At 36.7% G+C, this 27,409-nt stretch overlaps 2 protein-coding genes and 2 non-coding genes across 6 annotated transcripts in view; 1 reads left to right on the top strand and 3 right to left on the bottom strand.

Moving 5' to 3' along the window:
* LOC129778677 (tubulin monoglutamylase TTLL4-like) overlaps positions 1-27,409 on the bottom strand; it is a 54,251-nt gene that overhangs the window by 23,567 nt on the left and 3,275 nt on the right. The window contains exon 1 of one of the 3 annotated variants that reach the window (XM_055785734.1): positions 20,993-21,454. The exons of 1 other annotated variant lie outside the window; for it this stretch is intronic. In XM_055785734.1, the coding sequence (XP_055641709.1) occupies positions 20,993-21,031 (39 nt within the window). In that variant the 5' untranslated portion in view covers positions 21,032-21,454. Of the gene's footprint in view, positions 1-9,336; positions 9,480-20,992; positions 21,455-27,409 lie in introns of those variants that run through there. One more of the 3 variants, XM_055785736.1, reaches the window with a different exon arrangement.
* On the bottom strand, positions 21,940-22,055 carry Trnay-gua (transfer RNA tyrosine (anticodon GUA)). Its single transcript has 2 exons — positions 22,019-22,055; positions 21,940-21,975 (listed from the first exon to the last, which is right to left on the bottom strand). It is a non-coding gene; the product is annotated as a tRNA-Tyr (tRNA).
* Trnay-gua (transfer RNA tyrosine (anticodon GUA)) lies at positions 22,168-22,280 on the top strand. Its single transcript has 2 exons — positions 22,168-22,204; positions 22,245-22,280. It is a non-coding gene; the product is annotated as a tRNA-Tyr (tRNA).
* On the bottom strand, positions 22,179-25,456 carry LOC129779990 (uncharacterized). The gene is made up of 3 exons (XM_055787811.1): positions 24,840-25,456; positions 24,020-24,806; positions 22,179-22,288 (listed from the first exon to the last, which is right to left on the bottom strand). The coding sequence occupies exons 1-3, from the start codon at positions 25,131-25,133 to the stop codon at positions 22,179-22,181; spliced, it is 1,191 nt and encodes a 396-aa protein (XP_055643786.1). The 5' UTR covers positions 25,134-25,456.

The following is a 27,409-nucleotide window of genomic DNA, read 5'->3' as shown; positions in this document are numbered from 1 at the left end:
TTTATAAAGATCGCCTAATTCAACCAGGCTGACAGTGAAAATTGTGACGAAAACTGATGATGACATGAGGTCCATCTGAAGCGTTCTTTTCTAGAACTGGGATTACTACCAAGATTTCGACTATATGCCTGACGCATGCCACGGTAGAGTTTTATGGGATTATCAAAATCCCATTTAATTCTACCGATCGCCCAATCCTAGTTCAAACATACTGGCTTTACAACGAATTATGTTTTTTTTAATGTTATTAGGTTATTATATTTCTCCAAACATTTTTGCTATTTACGAGCTAAATGTAAACGAATTTCCACCACTGTATTTGTATTGTTCCTTTACTTTTATATCAGTTTTCAACAAATGGTATTTCTGTTAAACATCTGCTAAAAATATTGTGGTACGGAATTTTACAACAACGTGCACTTTTTGAAGTTCCGGGCTGCCAGGTCCACTTTAGGATGATTGAAAAAAGGAGAATCCGCACTCACTACTATTAACAATTAGTAATAAATACTATAAATAATATATTATTATTAATACTGAACTGCTTAGCCCACTGTGTTCTCTCCATAGGAAAGTGTTCGCAGAAGTACCAAAACATCTTATTTCCGTGAATATTGTGTAAGTGAGAAAATAAACGGACCTGACACCACTGAAAATGACGTGCTATTTTTCATTCGGAAAGAAAATAACCGTTCTCTTGTATGAAATTGCATGAATCACCCCACATAAGAGAGAATGAAAATCCATTCATTCACACACAAGAAAAGAACTATGCCGTCACCATATGGCATTGTATGGGGCACTGTTCGCGCAACCATCAAACCATGCTCGCTATGAGAGAATAGGCATCGAAACTGTCATCACATTATCGCTTACAACATTTACGAGTGCACTATAGAGTGTAGGCGTGAGTGTGTTGGCAGCAGTGACAGTTGGTTATCAGTGTTTGAATGAACGCTTCCCGAGGTACCACGCGATGAGAATCGGCGACACAAAACGGAACATGATGTTTTGCACATTTGAACACGTGGTGAACTTGCGCCGGGATTCGGAGAAAAATCAAGGTCAATTTTTGGCGCGAGAGCCACTCACGAGGTGTACGTGGGTGGCATAATGATGCACATGATGCGCGTTCGGGGCTTTACTTTTTTTAATCGAAAAACGGAAATCGCTCGAATATCTGAAGGAATCTCCTAACTTACAGGGTACTCTTCTATGCTCGTGAGTTAATGTTCCCACGCATAGTAACAATAATTTTTGAAAAAAATTGGGAAATTTATAGACGTCTAAAAATATTCCTAGAGGCAATTTTTCCGCATTGTGGCGTCCATCGACATTCCGTGTCGTCTGGTTGACGAATTTGAAACGTGATGTTTGTGATGAAACAAACGTCGGCACGTCGAGGGTGACTGTTTTGGCAGCTCGGCCAGAGAAGGTGAGTAAGTGTTGTTGGAACGCTTTCACAGTGTTTTTCCGCAGATTCGCTACAAAATACGTTGGAGGACTATTTTCTTTAGAATGTCCCACAGGTAAAGCAACGGCTGGGTTATTTATACGAAAGAGTGGAAAATATTTATTATATTATGGTCTCGCTCGTTGAGTGGCGCGTGTTGTAATTGAAATAATTTATAAATATAGCAGACTGTTCGCCGAATTCCGCAAAATGAGCTTGATTAATTTATTTATCTAGCCCGGTTGATCTCCAGAATGAAACAAAAACAATCTGGTGATACATTTTTACAATCAAAATTACGCAGTTACACAGCACGATACACAAATATGAAAAACGCGTTGCTTCAGGTTTAAAGAATATCGCGAACAAATTGGAAAGAATCTACAAATATACTCGGAGATAGACGTCGAGCCTTGTAAGAGCTTTACTGCCGTTCTGCACAAAGTTGTCCCATGTTACAAAATCAGCAACTGAGAAAAATGTAATCAATGATTTCTACCATATTTGTCCACCAGAAACCTTCAGCATTTCAGTTTAGCAAATTTGTAAACTATTGTTTACTGAAATGTGAGACTCTCTTAAAATAAATCAAGCTTGATTACGGGTTTAAAAATTAATTGTGGGACAGTTATGCCTAGAATATCAACATGGGACAATTGAGCTTGATGTTGTTTTTTTAAATGCTGGGAACAAACAATAACTTTTTTATTAGTTTTTCCGAAAGTTTAGGCAAGAAAACATCGTTTTATGATGATTATGATGACCCACCTCATACCCCTATAAAGGTTTGAACAGGCCGATCTATCTAATAAATAATATTTATGTTTAACCTAATTAAGATATCAGCATCAGGGCTCTGCATAGTCAACTGAGGATAGTCAGCTGACTATCTGACTGACTATATCCATAATCAGTTAGTAATGACTTTTGGCTTCTTCACGCAGTTTCTCCGCCAAAACGACTGAACAGTCAGCCGGACGTTTAGTCGCTATCTCCCTCTACCAATTCGACTATATCATTTCATTCTTCCCAGTCAAATTGTCCTCATTGCATTTTGAAGTGACTTCCCCCAAAACGAATTCGTTCCTCTCTGTCTCTCTCCCATGTACATGTGCATGTATCAATGTTTGAGTTCAACGTGGTTTGACATACGCTACAGGTGAGTTAGATTCGTACACGAAAATTACTTAGGGGCTGTCCACATACCACGTGGACAACTTTAGGGGGGAAGGGGTACGAAAATGTCCACGATTGTCCACGGAGAGGGAGGAGGGGGTTCAGATAATGTCCACGTGGATACATAAAATGAATATTTTTGAAAATACATTAATATCCATAATCAATAAAGAATAAAATCTGCTCTGCATTTTTATCAAATTTCAATCTTGCCGCCCCTTGCGAGTACTCCGTATTTATCAATAAGAGACCATATTTTTTCATATTGTTGAACTGTTTCGCTGAAATGGGTATTTTGAGAGTAACGCACATGAACTGAGAGTGATGGATTTATTTACATTGGCAGAAGAGGATCATACATTCCGCCAGGACGAAGATACCACCAAAGTATGTTATGACGGATTTACATTAGGGAGATCTATAGCTATAGATGAATTTATTCACGTGAAAAAAGGTGTAAACAGATGAGAATAAATATGATACACTTATTCGAGGTATATATAACTTGAATAAATTCACCATATGTAAACGCTTGTGAATTTCTCACTGGAGAGAAATCACTAAAGTTGGATGCAGTTCTACTTCAGGTGAATAAATTCACCGAAAATATGAATATATTCATTATAGAAGTTCACGCTAGTGTAAACGGTTGATGCGATTTCTATAAATCTACAATATATCGGTTCCATACTTTTGCGTCTTGTGTCTGGTGAGATTGGAAAGGAATTCCGTTTAATGTGCTTCCACAGAGCTTCGATAGATTCTAACAAGAACTGCTTATAACTAAACGAAACTAAAGTCCAGAATAAACTAACATAATTAGCCAATAAAATAGACGTCATATTCCATCAGGACAATGTCAATCTTCCTTCTCTTTGACAACCTGGCCGAAAATGTTAGGTTTGCCTGAGAAGTGCTATTTCACCCGCCATCATCACCAGATATTGCACTTTCCGGTTATCAATTTTTCAGGCCACTTTTCTTGAGCGCAATAATTTCGGCCCATTGGGTAGCATGGAAAAGAACCTTGTCCAGTTTTTTTACGAGAAACCAAACAAGTGTTGGAAGGTTGGGTTTTGAAATTGCGGAAGGATCGATTCAGCAATACCTTGCACTGTGTAAACTAGGCATAAGAATTAACCAATCAATATTAAAAAAAAAACTTCGTAAAGAAACTCGATGTTTGGAAGCCACATGAATTATAGTAAATTTTTGCTACATTTTGTAAATTTTGGACTGAATTTTCATCAGAAAATCGATTACGGTGTATAGAAATGGGTAAAATACGATATTGTTTGCAAAGATCATGGGATAAGCAAGACAAACCACTGCAAATAACATCAAAGCCAGGATTACACAAAAAGGGACGTGTATGGTGGAACTGGAAGCGAATCTCCGATTATGAGGAGTTACATGGCCAAAAGTTTAATTCCGTGTTGTACGGTTCACAACTGGATAGATTTCACGAGGCGATTATGGAAGAAACCACCAGAATCGATCAACAGAAAAGTGTCAAATAAATTTTTGATGACGCTCCAAAAAATTAGGGCGATTAGTTGGGAATTTTTGATGCATCCATGGTTTATCCCAGACCTTGCAAACATAATTGCGATCTATTAAGAAATGATCGAGATATAAGCGTCCGAAATTTTTAGACGTAGTCCTACATAAAAAAAACATTCAGAAATTAAACAGAAAAACGCGAATACTTTTTAAATGACCCAATACATTCGAATAATTGTGTGTTTGTAAGAATGATACTTTGGATTTTTTTCCCTTAAAGTCGGCACGAATTCGGGAACAACCTAATATTTTCCAAGTCTTACGAGGTTGAACAGAAAAATCATTGGTAGATGAAGCCAGCGATCACGATACAGGTTTATTGTTCATTTGAGCCGCCATTTGTGTGTTAAACAAACTAACACTACATAATTTAACACGACATTCTTATAACTTGAACATCATGATGATACCGATATCGATTTTTTATCACTGCTGCTTTGTCTTGCGATTCCAATAACGATTTCGTAATGAAGCCCTAGATTTCATTGTCTGATTTTTTTTTTGAAAACATATAACAGTTCGGCTGAAAAATAACACAGTAAAACGATTTGCAACTTTTCGATACCATTTTTATAGTAATCTTTCGGTTTTTCCTCAAAATAGGCCTCGGTTTCGGTAATCACTTCATCATCGGTCTTAAATTTCTTGCCAGCGTAGATTCTCTTCAGGTCTGCGAACAGAAAATAGTCGCTGGGGGCCAGATCTGGAGAATACGGTGGATGCGGAAGCAATTCGAAGCCCAATTCATGCAATGTTGCCATAGTTTTCATTCGTTTGTGATTTTTCAATTTTTTCACAATAATAAAAGTTGCTTCACTCTCAATGCTGTAACTCACGAACCAATCGACCGATTGCTGTCAAATTTTGACACGTATCCATGATGCTTTGTGATTGTCAAGTATATTTTTGCAAGAGGTTCCATCTAGACGTCAACCTTATGAATTTTTCAGCCGAACTGTTACAGCTCAACCAAATAAATAAAATTGGCAAATAATTGTATATGATTATAAAGAATGATAATAAGAATAAGAAAAAAAGAATTCCCGAGAATAGATTCTCAAGTGATTTTTTTATATGGATTTCAGCGGTAAAAACAACCTGACAGCATAAATGGAATTTAGAAGAAACTACAAATAACTTCCCGGAGAATGCTGGATAGAGAATAAACGAATTTAAAATAAACCGCTATTATTATTTAAGCTAACATTGTTATCCATAAAACTATAGAACACAAAATAGAATCAATCCCAAAATGAAATTTAAGAGAGGTTCAATTTTATTTGGATTTTTTTAGAAATAATTGGTGTAATGTCCACGTGGACAACAGGGGGAGGGGTATAGTAAATGTCCACGTTTGTCCACGGAGGGGGAGGGGGGGGCTTTCAAAAACACGATTTTTCTGTCCACGTGGTATGTGGACAGCCCCTTACACGTATAAAATAACGTGCAATGTATGTGCGCTATTTTGCACGCCTAATACTAACTAATACTAACGCGAGGACCTTTATAGCATACTTGTTAAATGTCTAAGTTCGTTGGTTTGAGTTCACGATGGGAGAACAATAAACCGTCCATTGATGGGGAACTTCTTTTTTGCATCAGAAATCATGTTTTAGTTCCGCTTTATATGAACGTAAAAATGATATTGCGTACGCGGGTATGAATTAGTGTCAGGGGGAAAACGAAGTGTGGATTGAAGTCAGTTGAATGAAGAGGCAGATTTGTATTCATTAGTCGAGTCAGTTAAAATAACCGCTGACTGGACTAGTTCACCAGTCATCCTCGCTAGTCAACGCTAGTCAATTCATTTTCTAGTCAAGTCACTTTTTGTTGGCGGCGACTGCTGAAGTAGTTCTAGTCGAAGCGAAGCTGCTGAGAGTAGAGTCGGTCCTCATTTTTCACCATCGAAGATTTCGGGCCCTGATCAGTATTATAAATCAAATCAAAGCGAACTGACTTTGTTGCAGGCATCAATTTCTATTAATCGAACATTATAAATAGGCAAAAACTGTAAAAGAAAAACAATGGTCCTATCCGTATCGACATTATTTTAATGATAATTACCGCGTACACAATCTTATTTTAACGTCCATATAAAGTGAAACTTGATTTCTGAGGCAAAAAAGTAGTTACACTATTAATGGGCGGCTTCATTGTTTACCCACCGTGAACTCAAACCAACGAACTTAGACAGTTACCAGGTATGCTATAAAGGTTCTCGCGTTAGTATTAGTAAATAGCGTGCAAAAAAGCGTGCAGTTTGGGAGGAATTCTAAACAAAGTTTTAGTTCACTTTGTCTCCGAGTTCAATTTTGTAAAAAAAAACATACAGAAAAACGGTTTTATATCAACAAAATTCACAAATTTGTCAGTGTTTTTGAACACAACACTGCATTTATATGTGTGAATAATTTTCGTATACAATACGAAAAATATAGCTCACCTGTAGTATATGTCAAACCATGTTGAACTCAACTATCGATACATGCTTACGTGATACATGAGAGAGAAACGAGTTCATTTTGGGGGGAGTCACTTCAATATGCAATGAAGTCCATTTGACGGTTATGCCCAAAATCCGTTCATATATTCAAATGGTTTCCGAATCGTTTTCCAACCAATTTTTGATCGGAATCAATGATGAGGCCTAACTCCACTCCTAGGAAAAGCAACAACATGCACTGAAGTGAATATAGACAGAAAACCAGAGAGTAAAATTCATCTTAACATTGAAATTCTAGTCGAATTATATGCACTAATTTTTGAAATAGTTTTTTTCCCTGATCGGTGACTAAATTCCCTGATAATCTCTGATTCTTCCTGACGTTTTTTGAATTCCCTGATTTTCCAGGTTTTTCCAGGTAGTCGACACCCTGTCGGTCAATCACCTTAAAAATTCTTAGAAATTTTATTTTTGGATTGAAATCGAATGATAGAGGTGCTAAAAAAATTCTGTTAAAATGTTCAACTGCAAATGCTTCTACAATTTTTTACAGCAATTCATGATGATTCTCATAACGAACTCATGTCAAAAAAATTAAAAAAAAAGGCTGGTCAAAAATATTCCAAGGATGGTGAAGCTAGGCTTCATTGGTTGACTGCTTCTGCGACGTCGATATCAAATTTTGGGCTGAATCAATTGATTTGCTGACACACGTCAAACGCCAAAAACACAAGAATTGAAAGTTGTTTCGAGAACCATAGCTCCATTTTATGAACTACATATAAATACTACACGAATCTTCGTAGGAGATTCCATTTCTCAAGCATTGTTAACAAATTCCGGTTAAAACAACAAGGGGTGGGTTATAGCTTGATATAACCGAAAGGTTGGCGTAGGATTACCATTTGCTTAGCAATCGTTTATTTCAAATCGCATCTGAATCAATTCACAATTGTGGAATGAATGGATATTTTGAAGTAGGGAATTATCATTTAAATAGGAAAAAAAATTGAATGGTTGTGTCCGAGTTGACGTAGGATTACGTTGCGATATTTGTTGTTTGATGTTTTTGAATTACAGGGTTTTTCAGATTAAACGCTCCCGCAACAAATTTTAATAACTTCTACAGAAGTGAACCGATTTTATTTTTCAAAAACAAAAATAAATCTTATTTTAGGCCATTTTCGATGTTTTTTGGATAACGCGTTTTAAATGGTGAACAAAATTCTTCATGCGAATTCAAAGAGAAAGAACCATTATTGTTTTAATTTTACCACTGATCTTGATTATTTCATTATCTACTTGCAAAAATTTAGGTAATTATAACATTTATAACGTTTTAATGGTTTCTTATATTCATCTATTGGGAAACATTAAGTAATAAGACACTATCATGAAAGGCATGTTTGGACTCTACAAAGAATGTAATTCAAATGTAGACTTAGCCTTATAGCACATAATACTGATAATTGTTGATTTTCGAAAGATGTATGAAATGTTTTCGAACAAAAAATGTTTGTTTGCATGTTGAGCTTACGTACAACGAAAAATACGATTTTGTTCATTTTGTCGTTTACGTCTTCTATACAAACGTGAGCAGAGAGGGCGGGATTTGGGTTGTGTTTTGAGATATAAAAGTTTTCAATATAAAATAGAAATTTTGACTGAGATTTTTAACAGTGTATCTAAAATGTTTTTTTTTTAAATAGTTTATTGATTTTCAAATAATTTAATCAAAACCATAATCCAATCAGACATCTGGATTTCGAGTTACGATTACGGATGATTCGGCGTGGAATTACTTCATCACATCGTCCAAACGTATTTTGAAATGCTTTTTATATGAATTTCAACTGAGCATGTTCTACCTTTGGTCAGTAAAATTTACTATAGTTGCAACAACGAAGTATTAAAAAAATCAAAATAAAAGATATTTTGTGTCCCTGAAATAAAACCATTGCATAGTCCTTGAATGGGCCTTTACAACAAAAAGTTTAGTGAAATTTTTTATCTAAGAATAATTTTCGAATTATGATCTCCTCTCGCTTGGTTATATTCACCGTGCTAATTTTACCAAGATAAGCGTTAAACCCCCTTAAATTAACACCCACATTTATGCCGATTCGGCACTTTATATTCATCTGTCGATTCATAAGAGGCATTCCATCCTCTAAGGGGAAAAGCGCGCCAAATTATAAACAAATACAATTCGAGTGGCTCTGTTAGACGCACATTTTCTATCGGTAGCAATGTCAGTGATGTTCATGTGGCTTGCATGCTGACGCTCACAAACACTTTTTCAAATGATATAAAGAAAACCCTCTAAAAAGGCGAGTGAGAAAAGTTGTTTATATCTAGGAAAATATAACACCAACACAAAGCTGAAAGGCAGCATCAGCAAATGCCTGCGAGAAACGGGAGAGAATCATTCCCGTCTACCACCTGGCCAGCAGCAGCACTGGGTGAGGAGGTGCGGAATACTTTGACCCAGAACAACGCGAAAATTACAAAGCCACCCACTGCCACCCGCTAGAGCCAAATGCAGGTGTGCGGTATACTTTTCGACAGTGTATAGAAACGGCGAAGGTGGAAGGAAAGTGGTGACTAATTTTTCACTAAGAACTAACGGGTAATTAATTCATGGATGAATTGTGTTCAAAAATAGTATTTGTTTATGGCGGAAAAATCATCATATACGTACCACTCAAAACTCACTTTCCACGAAAACGAATGACACCTTTGAGCAACTAGAATTTAGAACACTGTTCGCACCGAGGCTACACTGTTGACTCACGCTTGGACTCAATTGTAGGGAGAAAATCCAATAGACCTAATTCGCGGTACGGTGGAAGACACAACTGTTCAATAACACTATTATTGAATGGTTTGCTGTATGTTCGTGAATGGTTTCGCCCTCGTGACCATCACTTATCGATGACGCGAAAAGCAAGCATTACAGAAAGGATACATTATATACAACCACCCACACTGGGCTGAAACCGAAGTCTCATCGAGAAAAGTTTTTTGTGTGTGAAGCATAAATCGAATGATTTGGTTTTATCTCAATGTGATGAGCACACTTATATTATCTTATAATATATTATCGTAATCATTATCCTAAAGAAAATCTCAATCGTCATAGCAATGACATGTTCTCAAATATATACATAGCCGTGTCGTGTCTTGTCTTGTCAATCCCTTTTGTTTCGTTCACAATATTTGATATGTGTGGCGTTGCCCTTCGTGCACAGTGGATGTTGTGACAGGTTATACTGCCAGTGTCCCATGTCACCCTAATGCAGCTTTCGGGTAATAATATAAGAGAGCATTAGAACAGCTTGTGACTTGTGTGCCCTGAAATATGAGCAGTCTGAGCCTCATCGATAAATGGCATAGGTCAAGCCGCTACGTGAGCAGATTAGTGCTATGAAGGATAAACGTGGATTTTACGCGAAAAAAAGGGTTGAAAGAATAGATAGTTGATAGAGGAAGTGTAGTGTTTCAATCCGTTTAAATTGTTTGAGCTGAGAGAAGAAATCATTGCCCTGGATAAGTTGAAAATGGTTACTTCCGGATGGCCGTTTCACAGAAAATGTTTTCACCTCGTTACACAAGAGCTATGTGCGAGGAAACTGGCCTAAATTAGGGATATCACTGAAGCGCCCCTAATCATCAAACAGTCTGTAAAGGTGCTTGGAAGTTACATTTTTATATTTTTTGAAGCGCGAGCTAATTTCGAGCCCACGAGTACATCCACCTCGTCGAATTATCTCATATTACAGTTTTGTTCGTCAGCCAGTGTCGCTGACCAGGTTCAATTGTTTTACTGACACGAACTCCAGAGTATAAAAAAATATGCTCGGGTTTCTATGTGGCTCGTGGCGACAGTTCATTATCCGCGCGACGAAAATTCCGCGTAACCAAATTAATTTTATATATAGCCAAATGGTTAATTGTATTTCCTCTCTCTAAAAGCGACTTCAAGCACCTGCCATAGAAATTTGCATGAATTATTAGTTGGTAAGATGAAAATTGTTAAGAGAGGAGTAATAAAGACACCGTCGAAGACGGTCGCATTTAAACGGTTTTTTTAAAATATATTTTTCCGACCGCCCGAATAGTATCGAAAGGATTCGGTTCCAAGACTCGAGTAGTGTTCCCGTTTATGTTAGCATTTAATGGAACATTAAACTGAACCCGAAGCCGTGTTTGATCCGGCAAAAGTGAAGTGAAGTGCGTTGAGGGGGAGTGTAATCTGGACCTCCCGAAGAAAGGGGCGACACTGGAAAAAGTGTACGCTACATCACATTAAATGGTACATTAATCTCGCGATTCATTTTTCCATACAAACAAAAGCAAACATTTAATTGAAAACGCTTCATTCATTTTTACGTCCAATCTACGAACTTTAATTAGGTTATTATCTAGCAAAGAAAAAAATAATTTTCCACTCTGTTCTCCCGACCGTTTCGCTGTCACGGAACTAACTCTAATTGTTATCAAGTCTTGTACGGAACAGACTGTCGTGAAGATTGCAGCAAACGGCCGAAAAAAAAACGCCAACGAATTTGTTCAAATCTACAAACAAAAATACAAGAACTATGAATCGATTGGAAAACTTCTGTCTAGACGGGCGAAAAAAAAATATAAAAATAACCTGACAGGTAAAACAACACTTGAAAACCAATTTAAAGTTCTGAAATTGATCCGCAACCACACCGAGTTCAACACCGTCCGGGTCGTTAACCTAATTTCCATCAGTGCAGTGCTGTGGAACGTTCGTAGGGAATGGGGTCAAACAGCAGCAAGATTCTCTCCACCATCAATCGAAACCTTGAGTGCGTTTCATTTTGCCTTTTGCAGGGGGCTTATTTTAGGCAGTGTATTTTTGTGTGCTCGACAAAAATAACACCATGGATCATAATGATGCGCTGGACTTGTTTCGTCTCGCTCGCTCCGCATGTTCCGTAGCATTTTGCAAAAAATAAAGAAGCTAAACCGTTTACTGCACAATATGACGCCCGTCCGCCAATCAAACGAAGCAAATCGTGCAATATTGAGGAGAAGCCCACTGATATATGGCTTCCGTTCATTGACTCCCAGTGGGGAGGGGTTTACGGATTCGTTACAAGCGTGACAGTTACGTGTGCCTAAATTTTCCGCGTCGCCAATATCACGACATTGACAAAACATGCCTCTGCCGTTCATAAATATAGATTCATTGACCCACCACATCCGAACTCGAAGTGCCCTAGTCAGAAAGCAACCATAAATACATGATGTGAATTCGGATCAAGGGTGGCATATTTTATGCCTCCGAGTACTTCTTTTCAATGTACTCCACCAAAAAAGAATACTATAACATCCGACAAGCTATCCACTCTTGGGGCAATTGTTTTTTGGATTCAAAGCAAGTGAAACAAAAACAGTTGACATTGTGTCGTGGAACTTGAAATGTGTTGAACTGCAAACTACCGGTTCGAGTAGAGTGTGAAGTGGGGCCGAGGCGCCTCGGCATAAAAATTGTTGTCACGTGATTTTTTATTGTATTGTAAACTGTGACACTATCGTTTTAGTATGTGTTCCTAAGAGTTTGTTTATTGTATAGCTTATGCCGTATCAATTAAATTGATCCGGAAGTTTTTAGACCACACTTGTTTTATCTCAAATCGTAAATGCATTATCAATATTTTGCATTACAGCAATACAGTTGAACAAAATAAATAAAAAAATAAAAAAGAACAAATAAAATACAAATTATATGGGATATTTGATGTTCGGTGATGTCAGTTGCTCACCGAGAGCATGCGATTTAAATATTTAACTTCTTTTCTTTGTAAGGCTATGATTGTGTTTACGCGGACAATCCTCAAACGCTTAGAGATTGACCTCTGAATAATTGAGTCAGGAAAGCTGTTGCAGTCATGCAGCTATGTTACATTCGATGACACAGTCCAAACAATGAAATTTAAAATAATCACCGAAACCTGATTTTTTTGTGTCTCTATTCAACTACCCGAAATATGAAACGAAACGAAATTTAGGATTTTTTTATATAGGTTGTTTACTGTAAATTCGCCGTTTTTTTTTGTCAAAATGTTATTGCATAAACGGTCATTTATTCTCATTCTTGAAAGCATTGCCGTCGCCATGCCCAAGTTTTTTCCATCTTTCTGACAGCATACGGTTTTTCGAAACGATGAATGAATCTCCATGAACCCATTAAACTCAATTTTTGTGTTCTTTGAAAGAATAGAAACCAGGTCATGCTGTCATCGATCTGAACAAATGGTACACGGAGAGCGATATCTGGAGAATACAGTGGGAAGTACCACATTTACCATAAGATGTCCCATTGAAGTGCATCTAGGTAAGTTTAAACGATCTGTGGTCGAGCGTTGTCGTGCAGCAAAACGGCCTTTTCTTACAATGCGAATGAATTGTTATGTTCGGTAGCAAGCTCATGAGATGGTTTCAGCCGATTTCAACATTTCGTAACACACATCGGCGAGTTGACCTCACCAAACGTACATAAGCTTCGAACCTTGGACTTGCTTGTACTGGTCAGTCATTGCAGAACATTGGTAAAGCATAATAAGGCGGAATGGGTTAAGATACGCAGAACTTTGATGCAGAAAAGATTATTATTATTTTATTATTCAAAAATTTCCTAAAACTATGTTATGGATGATCATAAACAATAGTATAATGAATGAACCAATGTTTCTCAAGAAGGCCGTGGTGGTTAGACGTATTTTGGTCTGATCCAGCATTATTGCATTATTAGTAAATTAATTATTTTTGTATCTCCAGTTTTTCTAGAATTATTCTTGACTGTATTCTGGAAAGGACCAACCATTTTCGTGTTTTTTTTGTATAAATCAATATTGCTAAGAAACACGGAAAGTTTTATTTTATTTAGACTACTATCTAGAATCAATTTGGGAAAATTGAGTATGCAAGGATGCTTAATTGGTTAATATCATTGAATTATATAGATCTATATATTATAGAATGTGTTAATGAGAAAATTTTATTTTTATTTGCCGAACGTTGTGAAAAACATATATTATATTGTTTGAACTCTAAATGTCTATCGGAAGAAAACAAAACAAACTTCTGAACTCTACACAAACATTTCTCCGCAGATAAACCGGTTTGATAATGATGTGTCCTTGTGTCTTGCTTCAGAATTAAATTCGATCGAGAATTTATGTTATGGGGGTATTCTAGTGTAGAGGAACAAATTTTAGACGTTTTATCAAGCCCCCAAATATAAAACAAAGAATATTTTTACTATACATTATATCATTATTCGTTTATCTATCTTATAACAATGAAATAAAAAATGGACGGAAAAAAAATATTCATAACTAGAATACAGTGCGGACTCGGACTGTATATAGTCGAGTCAAAAAAAAAAATCGTTTTTTTGCCTGTGTTTTTTGTTTTTTGAATATAAGAGGAATTTAATTTTTGATTCATCCCCTTAAGGTCAGAAAACACCTTTCTCACATGAAACAAATAAATTTATCCAGATTCTCTCAGGAGATGATAGACGATCATATTTGATGAAAAAATCCTTCTACGCATATGTTCGAATTTCAACAATGACAGAGTTATAGAACTTTTTTTTTGTTTCGGACTCTGTTGCCTCAAACTGGCTCTACATGACAAAGTAAGCTAAAGAAGAGAGAAAATTTAGTACAGGATATAGTAGTGGAACATTCAAATTAGCACTTTGGAAGTGAAAAACTTAAAAGTTAATAATTTTTTATGTGTTATTATTAATTTCATTCTGAAAATTTATGTTGAACTAGATTGTTTCTATCAATTAAATTGAAGCTTTCTAACCGCTCTACAATTTGTTCTTTGACACCCAACGTCTATCTTTCTTAGTTTGGCTGCAATATCGATATAAACCATTCCTGGTGAAAAGTCAAGCAAAATCTAAAAAAACCACGATTTTTACCTCACTGTACATATAATAGCCACTTAAATTACACCTTCACGTTTAAAGGTTACATTTCTTCTTGAAATAAGTCATATTTGAATTATAAAAAAAAATATTTTTTTCCAAACTGTATATAATCGAGTCCAAAATTGTATATAATCGAATCACATATAATCGAGTCTGTATATAATCGAGTCCGACCTGTCGTTACAAGCTGATAAAGTGAGAGGGTTAAAAAAATGGCGTACACGAATCGAACTGATTCTGAAGCAGTAAAGATGCCACTATCGCAAAACCTCGAACAATTTTTTTGCACCTTTTTTGAAAAAATTATGACCGTTTGAAGAGAAAAATGCTGTTCTAAACGTGTTTTTTGCGTTTCGCGATAGTAGAATCAAGACAAATCATTATTTTAATTGTTTCATGCGATAGAGAGATGCATACACATTGTATTCATATAAATTTGACAAAAATCGGTTCAGTAGAACTTGAGATGAATTTATTCAAGGCGTGTGTTATTTGGCATAGAAATCTCAACTAAGTAATAATAAAATGACGCAAGTAATTACTACGTTGAGACGGCGAAGTTCCTTAGGAACGTTAGAGCCATTTAAGAAGAAGAAGAGCTTGAGATGTCGTGTACGCCAGTTTGAAAAAAAAACTAGTTTCGAGAAAGCGCGTTTGAAGTTAATTGTTTTAGCCGTAGTACATGGTAACGCAACAAATTTTAATAACTTCTACAAAAGTGAACCGATTTTCATTAAAAAAAAAACGAAAATAAAGCTAATTTTAGGACAATTTCGATGTGGCCACCCCTTTTTTCGATAACGCGTTTTAAAAGGTGAACAAAATTCTTCATTCACAACTCCACCATTACGACTTCGATGCTGTTGAAAATCCGAGTTATTTCTTTTTTAAGTTCGTCCAAATTTTGTGGCTTATTAACATAGCAACGGTCCTTCACCGCTTCACCAACGGACACTAAAAACCCTCCGATCAGAGTGAACGAGTAGCCGAATATTATCGTCCCGATGTGGAGAATGCAGTGTTACCATCGGCGGAACGAAAAAAAAACATATAAAGAGTTATTTGATTTTTTGCGTCAGCGTTTAATCTAAAAGACCTTGTATATTAGATACTGCATCACTAAAATGGCTATAACTCGGTAAATAATGGGAAAGGACTTTCTCGAGTATATTCTTGAACGCTAGAAATATGAAAAAAAAATCGATTTTGATTTTTTTTCAAATTCGTTGACTAGAATACTGCCTTAATGCAAAATTCATAACCGTAATTTACAATTATGCGGTTCGATTCTATGTTTTCTAACAGTATATATTGTTGTTAAATTCAATAAATCATAATTAATCATATACGAATCCATTATAAACTTTTTCATAACAGCGTGACTAGTTTATTTTTTTTTGTTCCACAAGTGGTATAACAGATACAATCAAATAATTTTATATATCTTCATATGAATTCTCAAAATTAATATTGATCACTGTTTCGATAATGTCTACATAGATTAAAATAATAATATTAAAATAGTATCTTTTTATTCTATCCTTTCATAATTTAAAATTTCAATATTTGTATGATGAAAAGGTGAAGGTGACGGTATATTTATATTTTTCTGGAAAAATATTCCAAATTTAATTACCCGACGTATGTTATTATTATTATGAAAAAGCTGGTCGTCAGACATGGTTTACGTTCTAGCACTCCACTCGAATATTTTGCGAAATTTTGAATCGCAACATTGCCGGAACACGAAGATACACGCACCGCGTAAGACAGCATCACTGACGCTTGCCCTGCATCTTTGAAGGCGTTTGTTGCCGAAATTGCCAACGTCAAGCTGTTAGTAGTTGGCAAATGATTGTAAAACAATTCTTTGCAACGCGAAATGTTATCGATGTGAATCGTTCGACTGTGGTAATTATAGATTTGTAACCTCAACAGTTCATGAGCACAGTCGTTTTCGATTTGTGCGTTGGATCCCATTCAGTATATTTTATATTTCACCCAGTAAATCATTGATTTTTTTACAGCAATCGCAAAAGTTGTTCTTAGTCTATTTGCTTGAGTTATATTACGTTCCATAGTACAGATCGGTCACGATTATATATGATACGATTATATACAGGAAAACTTTTTTTTGTGCGAATTTTTTGTGCGGTTTCTTTTGTGCGATTCATTTTTGTGCGGCACACAAAAAAAGCATATTTGACGAAGTTATCGTCCATTTAGTTTTTTCGATGTTTTTATGCATTCCAGTGCGAAAAAAGCATATTTGAGACTAAATTATCAACTTCTCAAATCATTCCCATCCATCCATCAAATACTCTGAGTTGCGCATGTCATGATTTCTAATAGCAACAAATTTCGACATGCAACTAAAAGCTCAACACAGCCACGCGCAACCGAAAAGGCAAATTGTCCCATCGCAAAGCAGGGAAACAAAAGGAAATCGAACGGTGAACGGCGTGGATTTGAGTTATGTTCTTGTGGAAACTTTTTTTATGTGGTCCTCATCTATCAACCAAAAATTTTTTTTTTCAAATTGTGTACTGAACACGATTTTTGTTTTATATTTCAAATATGATTGTATGAAATATTTCAAACGTTAAAGTGAAAGTTAATTGGCTATTATGTGAAGCAAGTGAAATAAAAATCGCGGAATTGAAAAAGATAGAATATGGGTGTCAAAGATGGGAGCGGTTAGAGAGCATTAATTTGGTTGATAGAAACATCCAAATTTATGATGTATTTTTGGATCAAATTAAAAATAACACATTAAAAATCATTAACTTTTAAGTTTTTTACTTCTAAAATGTAACTTTAATCCACTATTTTTTCCATTCCATTAAATTTTCTCATCTTTCAAATGGAAGCAACTGAATTGTAGCGTATTTTTTTAATTAGAGCCAGTTTAAGGTAGACAGAGCCCGTTACAGAGAAAAAATCAATAACTCTGTCATTGTTGAAATTCGAAAATATGCGTAGAAGGGTTATTTTTTCATCAAATATGGTCCTCTATCACCTCCTGAAAGAATTGGGATTTTTACGTGAGAAAGGTATTTTAAGACTTTAAGAGGATTAATCAAAAATTAAACTCTTTATATTCAAGGAATGAAACATATATGTAACGTTTTTTTGACTCAATTATATACAGTGAAAGAAATCGAAAACTGTGTATAGTCATCGAGTATGATAAATTTTTTGTCAATGCAGACTAAAAAAAACTAAAGAAACTAAACAACTAGAATACTAAAAAACGTAGACAATTAGATTTTACATGTCCTAAGTTTGGAAACTTGGAATTGAATTGGAATAACTCAACGCCATTAACTGCTGATAAATAGTTTCAAAGTACCAAACTCATGAAAAAGCACAATCTCCCAACTTTAAACCAATTGAATGTAGGATAGGCTAAGTCAAATTCAGGTTGTCAAACGAATGTATTTAGAAATTAAGATGAATTCCGAGAAATATTCACAATATTCATGAAATTCTGGTTGGGAGATACTATTTCTAAGTTAAGTGAATGTTTTGATTACAAGAGTTTTCAATGAAACAGTGAAGCCTGCAAAATTGTGTGGCAAGTTAATCGCAGCTAACACAATCTATCTTTCTATATATATAAAAATGGAGTGATGTCTGTCTGTCTGTCTGATTCTTATAGACTCGGAAACTACTGAACCGATCGACATGAAAATTGGTATGTAGGGGTTTTTGGGGCCGGGGAAGGTTTTCGTGATATTTTGAGACCCCACCCCCTCTCTAAGGGGGGGCTGCCTTACAAATGAAACACAAATTTCTGCATTACTCGGAAATTAACCAAGCAAACGAAACCAAAGTTGGCATGTGAAAGTTTTAGGGTGCAATAAATGTTTCTATGATGGTTAGACAGTCCTTCCCCCACTCAAAGGGGGGGCTGCCATACAAATGAAACACAAATTTCTGCATTACTCGAGAATTAATCAAGCAAATGAAACCAAATTTGGCATGTGGAGGTTTTAGGATGCAATAAATGTTTCTATGGTGATAAGATACTCCTTCCCCCTCTCTTAGAGGGGGCTGCCATATAAATGAAACACAATTTTTTGTATTACTCGGAAATTAATCAATCAAACGAAACCAAAGTTGGCATGTGAAAGTTTTAGGGTGCAATAAATGTTTCTATGATGGTTAGACAGTCCTTCCCCCACTCAAAGGGGGGGCTGCCATACAAATGAAACACAAATTTCTGCATTACTCGAGAATTAATCAAGCAAAAGAAACCAAATTTGGCATGTGGAGGTTTTAGGATGCAATAAATGTTTCTATGGTGTTAAGATACTCCTTCCCCCTCTCTTAGAGGGGGCTGCCGTACAAATGAAACACAAATTTTTGCATTACCCGAGAATTAATCAAGCAAATTAAACCAAATTAGGCATATGGAAACTTTAGGGTGCAATGAATGTTTCTGTGGTGGTTAGATACCCCTCCCCCCTTTCTTAGGGGTGGCTGCCATACAAATAAAACACAAATTTCTGCATAACTCGAGAATTAATCAAGTAAATGGGCGGGACGAAGTTTGCCGGGTTAGCTAGTGAATGTATAAAAAAATGAGAAGCAAACACGAAAAAAGAAATTTCAGAATGAAAAATATATTTATTGATAAAATAAATCATTGAACTTTTGAAATATGTACAACAAAAAGGAATCTTGCTGACAAATTCCCGGAAGGAAAGTAACGATGCACAATAACATCTCATCGTTCACATAATTTAAAACTACTATTCTCAATGAAATCATTTTCATGCAAGTCCCAACAACAAGAAAAGCCAATAGATTCTCGACTTTGTTGCGCTTGCATTGGTTTCTTTGAGGATAGTAGTTTAGATTTTTTTGTGGCATTTGCGTTCGTGAACAATCCACTCCGCGAAACATCCGCTCAGTGCTTCACTGTGCTTGCGTCGGATCCACAGTATCCATGATTCCTAGCTTCTTGGATGGCACTAACGTTCCCAGTGGAACATTTGCCGTCTCGGCGTAGGTATTACTTGCGTCATTCTTATCAGTAGTGCTTAGTTGAAATTTAATATGCCAAATAACACGCTTTGAATGTAATATTCATGTGGCAAGCTCTAGAATACGCGTGGCCTTAGTGCAAGACGGGAGAAATTGCTTTGACGAAATATCGTTTGTTAAATCGCCCTTCATTATCACGTAGTCGTCGAGAATTGACAAACTTTTAAATAAAGATCGATCGCCTTACCGACGCTTTAAAGTAAAATTCTTCATTTGACATAAGCAAGACTTGTTCATTTACTAATAACTCCTTAAATTTATTACAAGTGTACCTAGATGAAGATCTATGCAATATGTTAAACAGAACAACATCATTACTCCTATATCTATATGACACCATATTGTTCGAGTCCTGTCACTTCTGAGTCCTCCCTCATTGCCTCAACAATGTATGTTTTCTTAACTACTGTTTTTTTTATTTAACTAATAGCGTTAAGAAAATTCTCCATAAATAGACAAAAATACAAATAGAAAATATATATATATATATATATATATATATATATATATATATATATATATATATATATATATATATATATATATATATATATATATTTCGAATTGATTCGATTGCTGATTATTCAGAAGTAACAGGACTCGAACAATATAGATATTGCCATACAGATAGAGGAGTACTGATACTATTGTTCTGTTTAAAAATATTGCATAGATCTTCATATGGTGCATCCTTTGTGATGAATTTGAAAAACTTTTAGTAATTGGAAAAGTCTTGCTTATGTCATGTATACATGGTGTGTCAAATGTGTTCCGGAACTCAAACAATATCTCAGCAACCAAGGGTGTCAGTTAAGAAGTTGGTCCAAACGATTACTAGACTACTCAAACCTTTTCACATCGCATCAAATCGATTTGAAAAGGTTTGAGTCTTGAGAAACTACTTTGAATAATAGTCAACAAATATTATTATAACTTGTTTGAAAGTTTATTTTTACTACTAACACCACATTAATTGACAAATTGTGTATTTTCACAAATATTGTGTCAACATTGAAATTCCTTCAAATTTATCGAAAACAATTACGAATTAGTTACATATTAGTAATGAAAATAGCAAATTACAGATCACTTCGGCAGCGGATAACTCAAATATTAAAAGAAACGAAACTTACAAGTGGTAGAACAATGAAAACATCGTAATGGTTTGGCATTAGAAATTCAAGTAAAAGTTTTTCCAACTATAAATTGGATTGGCTCAAACAACACTCTAACATAATCTAAAAAATCACAATAAAAAAAAAATCGGTTTGTTAGCTACGCGAAAGAACATCAATTTGGATCATATTTTTAATATTTTGCTTACATAGCTGCAGACACAGGAATAGTTCGCGTGACAAGCCATCGTTGAACACCTTTCTCGCGTCCTTCTTTCCAGTGAATGAAGAAAAGTTGAGCGCAGGGGCCAACTCCAATAGCAGTTTTTTTAACACTTTACACAGGCACTTTAGGGTTCATTAGTGGATTAACACTATAAACAAACTTTGATCACATCTGCTGGTAATAACTGTATAAGAATATGCGGTATGTCAGTTATGCCAGGGTGGATCTACATCCACACCAGACGCATAAGCTTTGTTCCGTTGAACGTTATTTGCAGATTCCTCTCTAAGTCACCAACTTTGGATTGCACTTTCGCAGGCACTTATTGTCAGCTTTTAACGCTCGCCACTGGTTCCGAACCGCAGAGACTCGTGGGATGCTACTAGTGGTACCGCTTCAGATCGTTCTCACCGCTCGCGTGTCGCCACTTGACTGAGCGGTACGAGCATTCAGTTTTTGTTTTAATCGCAAATTCTGCCTTTCAGCTTTTCCGGCTCGGCTTTTCCTGGGTGCGCGCGTTTGCGATTTCCGTTGATTGGGGGGAAGCTACAAAGAGAGTGGGTGGGAATGGCGACAGCAGCCAATACGAGGGTGTGAGAGTGAATAAATGGTACATGAAGTGAGGGGTTGCTAACGCATTCATTGGCGGTAGACAACGGCATGGTAATATGGCCACGGCGATAACCATTAACAATTGTATCGATTAGTGTTGGCGAGTTTGGTTCATGAACCCTTGTCACATGTGTCGTGAGGCAACTGAAACTTCTGGAGGATGAGAAAACAAAATAACCGTTTCGTGCTGTCAAAAAATAAATTGATATCATATTTGAAATACATTAATTCTGTTATGGTGACCAAATTTGGTGTATTGATAACGAGAATGGGGATTTTTCTCAATGCGTACTGAAAATAATACCAAAAAATCAATATTCCTTCGAGCCGGATTTGAACCAGCGACCTATGGATTTCTATATTATTATTGGCCACAGCGCGCAATTTGGAGCCCAATCTACAGTCCACCGCTCTACCAACTGAGCTATCGAAGGCGCTTGGCGTGCAGTGGCTCGAAGTGAAAGTCTGTGCGAGCGATGTGCGCAAAGGTAAGCCGCTGAAGTCTAGCAAAATGCATTTGTTTTGCTGATGCAAACATTCACACAACCTTCGATAGCTCAGTTGGTAGAGCGGTGGACTGTAGATTGGGCTCCAAATTGCGCGCTGTGGCCAATGAAGTAGAAATCCATAGGTCGCTGGTTCAAATCCGGCTCGAAGGAAAAATAGTCTTTTGTCGAAGAATTTATTATTTTTGTTAGATATTAGAATTTTAAATTCTATGATTCACTCGCACATTTTATTCTATAAATAAGATAATGAGATAAAGTCCCACAAAACTATTCATAAGCAGAAGACGATTTTTTAAGAAGTTCGTTTTCCATTTTAAAATAAGGAACAACGTCGCAAAAAGCGTATGCAATTATTAAACGAAAAATTTGTGTTTGTCGTTTGCTTTTTCGAAGATAGTTTTAAACAAATGTTAGAGTAGTATTGTATTATAAGGCCTAAATCATCCTTACAGACAAGAGACTTTAACACGTTGAGCCCCGAATTTTTCTTGCTGCGCTTTCTATTCAGCTCGCATCAAGAGCATTTACACAACATCAGTGTCGGTCCCAACTCCAAAAAATAGTTATTATATAAATAGAAAATAGTCAGAAACTCGACTAGAAAGTAATCATATTTTATAAAACATCCGAGAACAAATCGTATATATTTTTATTTCCTTATTTTGTAACTGTCAATTCCAGTTAGTCAGCGCTTTCCTACCAAAATGTCCAACGTCGGCCCCTAGGGATCGACGCGGGGCTCAACGTGTTAAGTAACACCGTAAAAGTAGTCTAAATGTGCCAACCATCGATCTAGGTCACCAATTCACAGAACCGAACGTAAGTCGTTGGATTTCATAAATTTGAGGTTGAGAAACAAATTTTCCACAGACCACTAATTTTGATAAAAAAAAATCAATCATTTGTGAACGTTGCTCGAGTGTAGGTTTCTTTGAATATTTTTTCTTCGACAGCCATTTAATCCCAAACCGATACAGTGGTTCTTAGATTTTCGTGATAATGTGTAGTTTTGTTCCTTATGACAACATATTAGACATAGTTTAGGGACAAAGGGTGCTGTATCCGCTGTAAAATAAGTGTGTGAATTGTTCTTTCTTTCAACTCGCGTTTCCATACAAGAACGACAAATCAATATTTGTGCAGCGAAAGACAACTTTCCTGTGAAATGATCCTCATAGAATAATGTCATCTCCACGTGTTATTCCGGTGATTCGTAATGATGCAGAGATGGAAAGATGAAGAAATTGAATGACCGCGTATATCGATCCACAGAGTGTTCAATGATGAAGCGAGATGTTCCGAGAAATGTGTGCAATTTCATCAACACATAATTTGAATCATTTGTTATGCTTTTTCTCGAAGCTGAGATCATTATTCCGACACCGGCAACATCTTTTTTATATATTTCTATTCAAAGATAGAGTTCAATTGCTTTATTTAATTTCAAACTGATACGAACTTTGTAAGATTTTTTTTAAATCATTCCCTTTAGCTGCTAGCCAGGGTAAAGCCTGGTTTAGAGTTCCCGTAAACGTGAACGCAAACAGATGGTGGAATAGTGCTATCATTTCACGCATTGCGAACAAACAACTCAGAAAATCGTGGAGAATAGAATGTTCCTGTTCACGTTCACGTTCACATCCACCTGAAGGTAGGTTTAGAGTTCCCGTGAACGTGAACGCGGACAAACACTTTTTTTTTTAATAATTCATCAGTCCATATACAAAACACGAGGAAAACATCTTGAAACGATAGGAAGAAACATTTTCTAGTTGAAAAACATGTTTAAACACAATTTATATTGATAAAAGTGAAATAATTCAATATTTCACAACGATTCTGAATTTCCACCATGGAATCGAGATGTTGCCTCGCAGCCAGTTGCTCACCTGACGGACCAAGACCTCGCAACGGCACCGACGGATGAAACGCTTGACTGACTGGTTGCATCGTTGGAAAACTAGGAATTCCTGTCGGCAGCTTCATGTTTCCACTATACTGTTGAACGCCAGATGACACCGAAGGATAGATGTTCGTTGGACCGGTAAAGTTGTTGATTGGTTGAGTTTGGATTGATGAACAAATGGGGTTCCGATTTGTCCAAGATGGAACTTGATTCTCTGCCGGCATAACTGAAATTGACGAAGTAGGATTTGTCATCACTTGCTGCACCCTGCTTAATCCTTGGCTATAGATCGGATACTGCGACTCCTGCATCGGTTTTGCAGTGGACATACGCAACGCAGAAATACCACCAGTCACTGAGTTGATTTGATTGACAACAAACGGAGGTGGAACAGTAATGGAATCAGGCACACCGCCGCCCAATCCTGTATGTCCACCAAATGGACCACTGGTTTGAATTGAGGGTAACGTCATCGGCTCTAACTTAACCGAGGCCAGAATCGTAGTATTCATTGTCAATTCAGCAATGGGAAGAGATGATTTGGAAAAACTAAACTGGTGAGCTGTTTCAACCATCGATGGCAACACGCTACTGGACGGCTCAGCTGCGACTTGTTGAACTGTGCCGGTTTTGTGTTTACTCAGCCACGATTGAACCTTTACTCTACTCGCTCGACTACTCAATTTAGTATTCCTACTGCTTTCTTCTTCCGCGTTATCTGCTTCGGCAATAAGTAGCTCGTATTTCTGCTTTAGAAACTTTTCCTCCTCCTCGGCAAGCTTTCGTTGTACAGCGGCTTCCACCATTATCCTCTTCATCCGCAAGGCTTTCTGCTCCTCCAACATTTGCAGGCTCAACTCCACCCGTGAAGAGCATTTACTAGATCCGGATCGACCGGTTGACACTCGAGACTGGGTCATGGTATCCTCGATGCAGCATTGATCGCATTTCCAACTGCGATTAGCATCTGCAATTGAATCCGTCACTCCCGCGCACCCAAAATGCATCCACGTCTCGTAGGTATCACAACCGACGAGATTGTCCGCCGAATCCGGTCGATCGCACTTGGTACAGTGTTTCGCTGTGTTGTCGTTCATTTTTTGTTCGACTAGAACCGCAGACAATCTTTGAAGATTGTTCGGATAGGTTTTCAGGCAGACGAAAAGACGTTTTGACAGCAGCTTTTACACAGCTTCAAAGCTGAAAATATATTTGTACTGATTTGACGTTTTTATACTGATTACTGTACACTTACATTGTCGTGTTACTTTTTGATGTTCTACCTGAAACCTTACTGACTACCTGTATGCTACGATAAATCTGGTCTTAAACGGAAATAAATTCTAACTTGAATTCACTTGATCAACATTTCATCGATGGAGGTTCCATATTTACCTTTTTGCAGACTTTAATTTAACTAAAGAATTAATAGAAATGGCAATTTACTAAATTTGAATTTGAAAATAGCCTAGCTGTAGCTACTAGCACGTTTTTCGACTATGATGTTGCTTGTCACTTTTGGAGTGAAGTTATCCGCTATGCTCCACTTTATAGCGAATTCAGTTTCACGAATGCGGTGGTTTGTTGGTGTGCGTTGTATAGTCTGATTTGTTTATATTTGCGACGACAAATGTACAGTGTCGACGTCTGGTGGAGATATTAGTGCTTGGGAGGTAAAGTATTCTCTATAAGATCAGAAGGGCCAAGTGCAGTGTAAAAATATAAAAGTTTGAATGAAAATTTTTACTTCATATTGTTTGATTACCTAACACATGTAGTCCTGACAGTCACTTAACCATTTGTCGATGCATTTCCTGTTTGTTCCACAAATAATTACTATTATAATATAAAATCATCATTAGACACAGTTTTCGTTCAATGTTTCTGCGATATCGGAAAAAAACCCTCTTATTTCATCACATAAAATAAATATTCGATACGTTAAAGTAAATTTTCATTCCTAATTTTGATTTTGAGAGCATGTTTATTCCTCCTGAATATCCATAATAATTTTCGCCTCCCAATAAAAGCACACGGAGCTTAATGCCGTCTACACGAATATACTCTTCAAAATCAGAATCCGAATTGGATTACGATTCAAATAATACAAAAGCAAGAGCAGCAGGTTTTCCATTTTCATAGTCTCTATTTTTAGATTTTCCAAAACAATACTCGGAACTTGACAGTTCAGTATAGTTGTATTGGTGAACCCGAGTGCCAACCCGTGAAACATCTCAGTGCGAAACTAACAGCTTTCGGGGCGAACTAGTGCGACACTGAGTGCGAAACTGAGTGAATAAAAAAACGTTTTGACAGCGGCACTGGGGTTTTTTTTTTTTTTTTTTATCTTCGCTTATTTTTCGTCGGCCTATTTCCGCCACTTTAGTGCCAATCACCGACATCAGGGAGGCGACTCCACCTGTTCCTACCTATCAGACTCAACAACTCATGAGCCGGGCCAACTTCTTTTACTTCCGCTCCGAAGGAAGACGTAACCAGAGATTTTTCGCCTCAGAAAATCCCAACGACGCCAGCTGGGATTGAACCCAGGCCGATCGGATTGTGAGGCTGTTACGCTAACCATACAACCACTGGCGCCGTCCGCGGCACTGGGGTTGAAACTGAACAAAAACGAATTCGCTATTACATATGCGATGAAAAACAGGGTTGTACGGAATTCACTCAACTGTCAGACGAAACTGCCCTGTGGTTTCGTAACAGCTAAATAAAACCGTTTAAAAGTTGATGCATCAAGAATAATATCCTAAATAATCAAAAACGAATTGATTTTTTATATTTCTTGCTAGAAGAGAGCTTCTTTGAATTTAGAAGTGTGTTCGGATTTTTTGGTTTAATGATGATGACTGACTATCGCAATTCATTCGCCTGTAGCCTTAAATGAAGCCAATTCGGAAAACTAAACTGAACACTCGGTCTTGAGAAAGGCCATTTGGAAAGTCTCGTTGCCGTTGCTATCTGGTCGCTAGCTGGATAACCGATGAATCGTGTGTATATTTACCCTCTTCTTCTTTTTTACTTACGGGGACTTTAAATCTATCGATGCTTATCAAAGAAGTCGATTCTTTTCAGAAACGCTATAAAATTAGAATCTCCTCGGCTGAGACTGTCTCTCAGGATTTGATATATATTGTTCCGGGCTCTAGAATCTTTGGTTTGTTGACAATCCAGCAAAAAAAGCCTAACGAATATGGGGGCCGCACTACAGGAACATAAGTATTGTTCTAGAGATGGAGAGCGCTCACGAGCCGCTCATTTGAACCGGTTCGTCAGAACGAGCGTGCGATCCACGGTTCATTACAAATAAAGCGCGGTTAAAAAAAAGCCACTTTTCAAAAAAGAGCCGCGGCTCAAA

Source organism: Toxorhynchites rutilus, chromosome 3, assembly GCF_029784135.1.
Source record: "Toxorhynchites rutilus septentrionalis strain SRP chromosome 3, ASM2978413v1, whole genome shotgun sequence".
In the NCBI taxonomy this organism is placed as follows: Eukaryota; Metazoa; Arthropoda; class Insecta; order Diptera; family Culicidae; genus Toxorhynchites; species Toxorhynchites rutilus.
Note: the sequence above shows the minus strand (reverse complement) of the source record. Positions and strands in the feature narration are given on the sequence as shown.

What these genes read in the sequence shown, in the direction of transcription:
- LOC129779990 (XM_055787811.1), bottom strand. Translation starts at nt 25,133, where the DNA reads ATGAACGACAACACAGCGAAACACTGTACCAAGTGCGATCGACCGGAT. An exon ending in TGCGGATGAAGAGGATAATG is followed by an intron (nt 24,807 to 24,839) that starts GTGGAAGCCGCT and finishes AAGCTTGCCGAG; the next exon opens with GAGGAGGAAAAGTTTCTAAA. An exon ending in GCGAGGTCTTGGTCCGTCAG is followed by an intron (nt 22,289 to 24,019) that starts GTGAGCAACTGG and finishes CTTCGACAAAAG; the next exon opens with ACTATTTTTCCTTCGAGCCG.